This window comes from Drosophila elegans, unplaced genomic scaffold, assembly GCF_018152505.1.
Source record: "Drosophila elegans isolate 14027-0461.03 unplaced genomic scaffold, ASM1815250v1 contig_476, whole genome shotgun sequence".
Classification (NCBI taxonomy): Eukaryota; Metazoa; Arthropoda; class Insecta; order Diptera; family Drosophilidae; genus Drosophila; species Drosophila elegans.
This window is the reverse complement of record NW_024545863.1, coordinates 6772088-6782559: the sequence shown is the minus strand read 5'-3', so window position 1 is coordinate 6782559 and position 10472 is coordinate 6772088. Positions and strand designations below refer to the sequence as shown.

Sequence of the window (10472 nt, the reverse complement as noted above, 5' to 3'; positions counted from 1 at the left end):
CGGGCAACCATCAGCCATGAACCACTCCCTATTTCTAATGAAAGCGAACGCTGAAAATTTCACTTTGGTTAACGAAATTTTAATGTGCACTGGTCAAATGTGGTTTCCCAGTGAGGCGAATGCAGGTTGCAACGTCATTTTCGATTTTTGTTTTGGTTGCCGTTTTTTTTTCTTTTTTTTTTTTTTGGTGAAAGTCGGCAAGGCGACAATGCCGCCGTGCGTGTGTTCGTAATCATAATCGGGGGAATCGGTATTGGTTTTGGATTCGGATTTGGATTCGGATTTGGACACTTTCCCGTACGTACAAGGCAGATGCAGAGGAGGGCACCGACAGCGCAGCCAATGGTCAGCAGGATTGGCTCGGGCACCAGCACCAGCTCCTGCCCCTCGCCACAAAAAAAGCCTAGGAGCTGAACACTTTTGTGGGATGATCGGGCGATACTCGCGTTGCCGCTCCACGGCAAACAAACTGCGCTTTTATCCGACCACATCTTGGGGATAGCTCAGGCGATTTCCATTCGCAAAGTCCGACTGAGTGGCATCTTGCAGGCGCAGAGATTACATCTGGGGAATTCTATACCCCCAGGCCGCCAACAACAATGGCGAGATGAACTTGACCGTGAAAGCAGCCAGCGTCATCGCCCAGCGGAGAAAGAGTCGCGGAGGTGGGAAGACGAACAAACTGGACTGGTCGCAAGTGACGTCAAAGTGGTTTTATTACGATCACTTCACTGACCAGCAACCACTGAATGCTGACCAACCAGAGTCCGAAAGTACAGATCGATTCACAGTTGCAGCGCTGAAAACAGGAAATAAGAAACCCAAGCGGGCAGCCAAGTGAATCCAAAGATGTTGCATGTAACCGATATCTTCCCAGGAAGCAAACACAGTCGGGGACATCCTTTTAGAGCCAGGTAGCAAAATATTCTAGTATTCTAGGGCTTATTTTGTGAGATTTACATAGATCTCTGATTAACAGCACTTTTATATTAAATGGTTTTGTAATATGAAACATATTTAAGTATTTCCTCAGGAAATAAAGTCTTCAAAATGACATTCAAGTACTTAGACCTTTAAATAGATGGTCAGACTTTTAAAGTACATGTCATAATGATAATTAGCTTTCAACATGAGTGATTGCCCAAGAAAGTGTTTTTTATATGAGATCTGAATATAATTTCGTGCACAGTTTAAAAGGCATGTAAGGGTTTAAAAAGCTATCCATTAGACTAGGTTCAAAAATAATTTATCGCTACAGCTGCAAGACCATAAAATTTGTCTTTCGCGTTTTATATTTTCACGTTTTGCATTTTCCTTACAGATAAAAAATTAAAGAACTTCTTAGAAGAGTCATAAATACACAACAAACTTAAATAAATTTCTTTTTGTCCAAGCACATTTCAACAAAATCTGCCATGTGCGTTTAAAATATCTTACTTACGAAATAGTTATATAAAAAAGACGCAAAGTTCTCGTTTTAATTTTAAGATTTCATAGGGAAGTAAATCCACACAACATCACTGTGAATTGGTATTAATTTCAGACATAAATTATTCAAGAACTTTAATATATTCTAATTTGATTATAAGCTGAAGGAAGAGCCCACTACTTTGGTGAAAGAGACTGGAAACAAATCAAACGTGCCATTATTTGTCCAGTCACGCTTACTTTGTGTGCAGACGAGTAACCAGTTTTAGGTTTCCTCAAAATGCGAACGCTGCTGTGTGTTTCCATCTAGAAAGGGATCGTGATGATTGAGAGGTGCCCATTTAATATAATAATTGCAGAGTAGGTTCAAGTTAATGAAGCGGTCCTGACGAGGAGGTGATTGTTCGCATGCCACAAACAATTACAGGAGACTGCAGATGGAGAAACGTTTTAATACTTTTCGACTGAAAAATGACATCCGTCGAGTTCCAAGGTAATTTCTCGATTAGATTGAAAGTAACAGCAAATTGTTTGGACAAATACACGGAACAATGCCAACAGATTGCGCTGTGACTCGTTTCGTTTCGTTTCGTTTGAGATAACCATAATAACAATAAGCACATATTATGTGTTTGCCTTAAAACGTAAATCCTGTCAATAAACTTTTTGTAACAAGTCGGCGCGAGATGTGTGTGTGCTACACACACGACAATGGCATACGCCACGCACGGGTTTAACGATCTTTAAAAATAAAAAACACACTCACATACATGTTAACATGAGCATGAATGAGTTTTAACCAAAAATAACACAGAAGAAGAGCCAGGCAAGTCGTAAACGCAACTTAATACCTGCTAAATGGTTTGCAAAACAGCTGAAAGTTCCAAGTCCCGATTGCTGGGCTGAACCCTAACACATTTGGAAGCTCTTGGCCCAAACACCTAAATCTGAGCCGCATTTCGACAGAAACAGGTGAAAAGTGTGGAGGTGCCCAGTTCTAAGTGAGATCAACGACTCGAGACTTTCTGTTTACAAACCCAATTTTATCAACTGGGAATTTGAGTTAACTGGTGTACAATAAGTGTTTGATCTAACTAGAAATGATCGGTGCAATATAACAAATGATTAATAAATAATTACTTATAATTTCTGTATGTGACTAGGACGATACAAATGCATTTACGTACTAGTTTTTTATTTGCCGTGCAATTATTTAAATTATTTCATTATATCAATCACGTTGCAATAAACAATCCATTTTTTAAACGACAGGTTATTTTATTCACTCAGTCTTTGATAATTTTCTAATTAATATTAATGATACCCCAGGCAGACTTGTATAAGCAAGCAAGCTGGTAAAGATCAACCAACTGGTGATGGCAGCTATCGACCGGCAACTGTAAATCAGCCAAACATATGCGTGTGCCTATTATATTATGCTACAAAAAACATTTATAATAAAGGCATAAATGAATAGCTTAAGGCAGCCCAGTGCGGTCAGTGAAAGCCTATCGAGCCTCATCATCGCACGCTGTCTCGTTTAGATGGCGGCTAAAATTAGCATTGATCCCCATCGACTGGGTGTTCTGTTCGGCGTCCTTTTATTGACAATCTGTGGAGTGTTTGCGAAGTGCAGGCAAACACTCTCCGTGTCTATCTGCCACTGCAATTGCCGTGAGGGGTTCGACTGCAGTGGAACAACCAGTTAATGGCCGTTCATCACGAGAGTGACCGCTCTGCTGCCGCTGCTGGTAGGCCGCCCTTGCCGCTCTCCGGCGGCAGAGACAGAACGCAAACGCAGCGGGCTTTATTTAACCAAGCCTCCGTCTAGAATCTTGCAGTACTTCGGCTCGAAGCTTGTAACGATTCGGAGGTATACGGCCAGGCTCTGATCTGCTCTGCTCTGCTCTGCTCTAAACCGCTCAGAAATTTCACGTTCTTTTAGTGAGCGGCACGAGCGAGTGATAAAATTTGGATCGCGAATTAAGACAGAAATTCGAAAAACAACAGAATACCTTAAATCGCACTTAAGTGGATTTTAATTGACGCCTTGTCGTGAATTGTCATCGGGTTTTTGGCTCTGACCAGTGCGGTTTATGGGATCGTTAACGGGAATGCATATATTAAGCTGGTGGCTTTGGCTGCTGCTTCTTGGCGCAGCGGGAAGTGAGTTTCGATCTCCCCAATCCGACATTAATGTTCAATCTGCAAGTATTGACCCATCTGCTCTTCCAGTGACTGTGTCTGCCCAATATTTTGCCTACGCGCCCGGAAAGTGCGAGGTAACCATTTCGGATGTAATACAGGCAATGCTCAACACCGAGACCGGCATCCTCCTCGGAAGACGACGCCCGCCGCAATCCAAGCTGCTGCAGTACGAGCTCTACACGCCTCTTAATCCGGAGGAGCGTCAGTTGCTGCGACCAGGAGATATCGGCATGCTAAAGAACTCACACTTCAATCCCAAATGGCCAGTGAGGTAAGAGAACAAATTTAATAAAGTTCAAAATGGGTTTTTGTAGCCTCAAGTTCTGAAAGTGCCGAAAATAGGTTTGGTTTTTGATTTTTAATACCGAAATGACAAGTAGTCTTTTCTTTTGATTATTATTGATCTTATTATAACAAATCAGTTCTCACAATTACTCCAATTTTAAAATAATTTTTTAATTTCGTATATTATGAAATTTTTTTTGTTTGGAATGAATTAATGTAACATATTCACAGAGATTTTAAATTTTATTTTGCAATTTCAATTTGAATAGGTATAAAATTTGTAAGGCAAAAGGTTTAAGTCTATTGGAAATAATTTCGAGACATGAAATGGATCCTATGGGGATTACTAGTTATACAACAAATCTTGTTTAGAAGTCTTTCGCCAAAGATTTAAGCACCAAATTACAAAACTCCTATATATAATATTTTATTTTTTAGGGTTTCTATTCATGGCTGGGCGGGAAAGGGTACTTCCTGCTCTAATGCCGCCATCAAGGATGCCTACTTATCCCGGGGCAATTACAACGTCATAATTCTGGACTGGAGTCGCCAGGCGATGGACTTCAGCTATCCGCGTGTGTCCAAGCAGCTTCCTTCGATAGCGGCCAATGTGGCAAAAATGCTGCGATTTTTGCACGATAACACGGGGGTTCCATACGAGCAAATCTACTTGGTGGGTCACAGTGCCGGGAGTCACATCTCCGGTTTGACCGGAAAGTTGTTGAAGCCACAGCGGTTGGGTGCCATTTTTGCCCTGGATCCCGCTGGTCTCACTCAACTGAGCTTGGGACCCGAGGAGCGGCTGGACGTGAACGATGCCTCGTATGTGGAGTCCATTCATACGGACTTAACGCTGCTGGGCAATCCGAGCACCAAGCTCAGCCACGCCTCCTTCTTCGCCAACTGGGGCCTGGGGCAGCCACATTGTCCCAACGCCACGGCCACGGAGTTTGACTTTGTGTGCGACCACTTTGCGGCCATGTTCTACTTTGCCGAGTCAGTGCGTCAGCCCAAATCGTTTGCCGCCTTGCGCTGCAGCTCGGCGCAGTCGGTGATCTCGGCCACCTGCAACTGCAGCGGCGCTGGCAGCCAAAAGCATGCAGCTCAGACTTGCAGTGGCGACGAGTTCATGGGCGGCGAGCCGGCGGTTCCCAAGAGGGGCATTTTCTACCTGAGCACACGGCCACGAGCTCCGTACGGCACCGCCGATGGACTGGTCCACGTTCGACGCCCCCGGCCGACAACAATTCGGAAGACGGCAAATCGTCCTCTACTTGGGTAAAAGCCCAGATCAGAAGCCAGAGATGAGAATTGACCAAAATGTGATTTATCAGCATATTTAATTATAGCCTAAGCTAAGACCGGTATGCCCAAAGAATGCGAATAAAGCAAAGATTATTTTACACTTGAGATCTGTTTGATATTCCTTTAATGAAACTGGACCATGCCCCAAGTTCAATCTTATCTCTCGAACATGATTATTTTGCCCTTCTTAATTTCCAGTAACTATTGAACGTGTTAAGTCAATGTCAACTCTTTGCTTTAAGCGACTAATTACGCGTGAATAAAAACAATTAGATAGGAATTGCCTTCAACGTGAGATCGAAAACCAACTTGAGGAGGAGAGACCAATCAAACTGGTTCATCGGCCGGCAAGTACACCAATATAAGCAATTACGACTAAAATCTATATTATAGACAAATACACCAAAACCTGTTAGCCTAACTACCACAATGCATTTATAAATTGCAATTTCTTATTATTTATTGCAAAAAAATTGTGCAATAATTCGTATGTGGAACGTTTTGCGCTATAAATAAAAATGTTTTGCTTTTTGAAGCTTCTCACAAATTTTTTTGAATCAAAAATTCAACTTTTAAAAATATTTAATCCACGAGATTAAAGTAACTAGCTTTGAGCAACGTAAATTTGTATCTTTTATGCATCAACCTACGCTACCTACTGTAGCGTATACACCTTACACAAAAAATTCTAGGACTCACCTGACTAGGTCCAATGCGGTAACTGGCCACATCCAGCTCATTGACTGCTAATATCTGCTCAACGCTGACATCCTTGTTGCTGGCCAAGTCGCCGGCCAAAAGGCCAAAGCGACGGACAAACTCCAATAATGGCACTGATTCGGGAAAACCAAGGCGATGCAGACGAGCTGCTTCTAGGACTTGCGAGCCACGTAGCTATGTGAGACAAAGAAAATAAACCATTATATATTTATTGCTTAAATTTATAAATTTATATTGTTAAACCATTTTTGGTTTTCATTCACTTTCATCCACTTTCAATTCAAGCAATAAAGTTCAACGAAACCCAAGTTAAATATTTTTATTATGGTCGAATATGCTTCACTTCATCCGAGTGAGCTAAAGCTTACCTGACTCCTTAACAGTGGCACATTGACCATTTCCTCCTCGCTAACCGCGTGACCCGCAGCAGAACTGGGCGATCCATTTGCTGTGAACTTGGTGTGCTTGCCAGCGTTGTGTTGCAACAGATAGCAGTGGACAAAGTGGGTGCCGGTGCGACGCAAAGTATCGATAATTCCGTCCACGGTGAACTTCACCTGAAGCATGATGGAATTGCGCTTCACTCCGGCCGTTGTAAAGGAGCGACGAATACTGGAAACGCGCCGCAGAGACTGAGTGCCCTCCAATCCAGCAAAGGAGCCGCAGAACACCATCGCCCCCGAACCGCGAGTCAGTGAGCCAATGTACAGGCGGTTGATCTCCTCCCGACTGCTGTCCTGAAGCAGGGACACGGCATTCCGAATGCCCGGATGCTCGCGACTATGCCGCACCCAGCCATCAACGGCATAGAGCACCGGATTGGTGCCCTGCAGATGATGGAGTACAAACTGCCGGGGACCGGCGCACTTGCGCAACAGCGTGTGATGCTCCCGGTCACCGTAGTGTGAGAACAGGCGCTCGAGGAATGTGTCATCGTTGGAGTTTGGATATATGGCCTCCTCATCCAGCAGCCTATAACGTAGATCGATAAAATGAATTGCCGAGATAAAAACGAAGCGAAATTAGCTAACTCACCATAGCATGCCCCGACGATCGTGATCACGTAAATCTCGCTGGGATGAACGAACTACATGGTTTTGCGGCGCCTTGTCAATCAGAGAGATCAGTGGACCCGGATGGCACTCCGAGGCCTGGTCCATCTCGATCTCCACCAGCTCCTGGGCGTATCGATCGCGGGGCGCCACCAGCGTGGTGTGATGGAAGAGCATCTGCAGGCGTTCCTGCAGGTAGTTGTGGCGCAGGTCGGCCAGCGTTGCGCCCACCTGCTGGCCACAGCTCGCCGGATTTTGGAAGCCGGGCGTGTCGATTAGCATAATTGAGGCAATGGTGTGGGCGGAAGTGCAGATCTGTCGATTGACCAACGCCACCACCGCAGCCAGAGCCTCCGAGTAGAGGCCAATGACCAACGCCTCTAGGCATTCCCAGGCCCACTCGTGTCCATTGTCCGAGGTGGGCGACTTCGAGGGACTTAGACCGCCATTGGGGGCATTGGGCTGTGTGAGACCGAAGGCGGCCGACGACAGATCCTCTAGATTCACCCCCAGCAAGCCCGACGCCTTGCGGGCGGCCGTGGGATTGGCAAACTGAGTGCGGGCTGTCGAGCCAGTGCCCAATTTAGTGACACCCGCAATGCCCAGATGGTAAATGGCTGCCAGAATGCTCCAGATGCCGCGCACCGCCTTGGTATCAATGTTCAGCGTCTCGAAGGCCTGAACCGTGCGCATAAAGTCATTGGCCGCTCGATGGCGGTCCTCCAGCTTCTGGGAAAGCGATATGAACGGGTGGCTGTCCTCGGAGGTTATGTTCTCCAGGTGCAGCTCCTTCTGCAGCAAACCGGCGGCGCCAGCCAGAAGGCGCGTCATGATGTGGAAACTATGCTCGTGTCCCAATCGACGACCAGCTCGCTGTCGCTCTGGAAGCAGAACCTGAGCGAGAAACCGGGTAAAAAAAAACTATATGAATGGCCGTTGTAAATAAAAACTTACCTGCAATGAAGCAGATGCAATCTGGCCGGTTTGGTCAAAATCCAGGCTCAACAGCTGCGTCATCCGAGTGGCATTCGAGTTGAGGCAAGTTTTCGTATTTCCAAAAGCCTCTAGAATCGTGCACAGGGCATTGACCTTCTCCGCATTAATGAAATTGTTATAGGCACCTAAAGAACAGTAACAGAAATAGTTATTATTGTTTTTCAAAACAACGATTATTGCTTATAAAGTAATTCAAGTATCTTTTGATTTCTATTTATCAACAAAACAATAATTTTGTGCATATGAATGTTTAATATCTTTTGTTGTGGTTTCAGTTCTCGCTGAATTCATTAACGAAGAATCAATAAAAAACGGTAACGTTAAAAAGGTATACAATATTCAGGTTTTTTATATAGGTTGAATATTATTACAAAGAAAGCAAAGTAGACATCGATAATCCACATATTTATTTTAAGCCATTAAAATATTCAAGAGTTTATTAACGAAATCCAAAGTATACGTCAGTAAAGTTATCTTTTCATTTGTTTTTTGTTTTTTTTTTTATTGGTCATTATAAGTTGCTCAACACAAATGAATATCAATAATATGTATCTTGGCAATTTACATTTTCATTAGACTGTTCCCCTTTTTGGGTCATAAATCTAACAATGGAACCGAATTGGAGGCTTGACTAATTGCAGCTGCATTTCTTGGCCAACAATGCAAATGAGCCAATCGAACGCAGATTGCATTTTGGTGTGGCACAGCGCAAACTGGGCCAGCCAGCAGTTCGCAGTTCGCAGTCCGCAGCCTACGGCCAGAAGGCAAAACAACCAACAAACAACAAATGCAACTGCAAATCGAGTGCGAGTGCGAGTGGGAGTGGGAGTAGCCACGACAATGTAGCCCAAATGCTGCAAACGCAGCACGGTCTAGACATACCCGCTGCCAACGCCAGGTAGTTGAGCGCATGCTTGAAGCTGGTGGATTTGCCAGAACCAGATCGACCCATGAATATCAAGCTCTGGTCGCGCCGCGTCTCGACCAAGCTCCTGTAGGCGGTCTGGGCCAGCGAGTAGACGTGGGGCGGCATGTCCTCCGTCTTGCAGCCGCGGAACATGGAGACAACCTACGGACGAGAGACGGCAGCCGATAAATAACCCGCTCAGAGCAGTAACCAGTTGGCTGGCCCTACCTTTTCGGAGTAGAGGGACAGTGGGGCCATGGGATTGACCACGAGCAGCGTGGGCCCCGCCTTGGTGTGGATCAGATTGCTGGCGTAGCGCTGGCGCAGGCAGTGGAGCACGGACGCCTCGTTCAGATACTTCAGCTCGCAGATGTCCTCAGCGAGGTCCAGGGCGGAGCTGTTCTGCTTCTCCACGTCGTCCTCGTCGACGATCAGCTGCTCGCCATTATGCAGGAGGCGCAGACTGAGCTTGTGCTCCTCATCCCGGCCAGCAGATGGGGTCGGCAGACGGATGGCGGCAGTGAAGCCACCGCGATGCACCAGCCAAACACGCTCCGGCTGACTGGCATCCGCCACATCCGCCTCCAGATCGTGGCCCACTCCTTCGGCACCTCCTCCTCTGACTCCTCCGACTTCTCCATTGCCATTCTCGTGGCGGCTCTGCGAAAAGATGGAAAACAAACAAAGCAACACGAAAATTGAGTTAAATTGGGGTCAACATTTTGTCGGCGCAACTTCAACTGAAGCAGCAATTCGGCGGTGTGGGGTGTACATTGGGTTTATTTTCGGATCGGCGTGGATCGGGGAACATTTTCACGCATTTATTCCATTTATTATCCCTACTCCACCGCCGCAGGCAGCCGACAGAGTCGCCTTCGGTTTATTTCGGGTGCATTTCTAAATTTGATGATGTTTCTAAATCCTAATTAGCCGCCTAGACGCGCCAAATGCTATTGGGCTAGACAGCCAAACTGACGACGACGCGGATGCGCCATTATGCAACCCACCAACGTCGTCGCCAGCGTCAGTTCACATTTGTAGCTATAAATGGCATTTAGCCGCAGCAGCAGCAGCAGCCTCCCAAGTTTCCTGCTCACTAAGATCTCCCTACTCGCAGTATCCGCCAGATAGATCTTCTCCCGAATTATGAAAATATTGTGCAAGGTTCAATAGCCCTCAATTAAAGGCATGTTTCGGGCAAGTGGGCGCGGGGAAACTAATTAATTTTGTAGATGTTGGGAAAGCCGGAACGGATAGGAAATCGAATGTAGTCTTTCATTAGGTTCTTCGTCACTTTATTTTTATGGCTTTTAAACAGTTTCGAAACGATTGGTTATAGCGTTATAATTTTATTGAACGTGTTGGGTAAAAGTAAACTGCATTTTAGTGGGCTGAAGCATATCTATAAAGCTTTGTTCTTAGAGTCTGTCGAGTAAATTTTGTTTGAGTTAAGGAAGGACTTTTATTGATACTCGACAATACATTACTTAAGAAAATCAATTATCTTATGAAATATTATTAATCAGAAGTTTTAGAAACACTTTTTGAAAAGTCCGCATCATTAGAGATCT

At 45.2% G+C, this 10472-nt stretch overlaps 2 protein-coding genes across 4 annotated transcripts in view; one reads left to right on the top strand and one right to left on the bottom strand.

Moving 5' to 3' along the window:
* The window catches only part of LOC108140512 (unconventional myosin-XVIIIa), a 32551-nt gene that overhangs the window by 14398 nt on the left and 7681 nt on the right, over positions 1–10472 (bottom strand). For all 3 annotated transcript variants that reach the window (XM_017263303.2, XM_017263304.2, XM_017263305.2), the window contains 6 exons: positions 9130–9561; positions 8877–9063; positions 7953–8119; positions 6982–7892; positions 6315–6918; positions 5926–6120 (listed from right to left, as the gene is read on the bottom strand). In XM_017263303.2, the coding sequence (XP_017118792.1) occupies positions 5926–6120; positions 6315–6918; positions 6982–7892; positions 7953–8119; positions 8877–9063; positions 9130–9561 (2496 nt within the window). The remainder of the gene's footprint in view (positions 1–5925; positions 6121–6314; positions 6919–6981; positions 7893–7952; positions 8120–8876; positions 9064–9129; positions 9562–10472) is intronic.
* On the top strand, positions 3263–5331 carry LOC108140514 (lipase member H). The gene is made up of 3 exons (XM_017263314.2): positions 3263–3594; positions 3664–3907; positions 4360–5331. The coding sequence occupies exons 1-3, from the start codon at positions 3525–3527 to the stop codon at positions 5201–5203; spliced, it is 1158 nt and encodes a 385-aa protein (XP_017118803.1). The 5' UTR covers positions 3263–3524; the 3' UTR covers positions 5204–5331.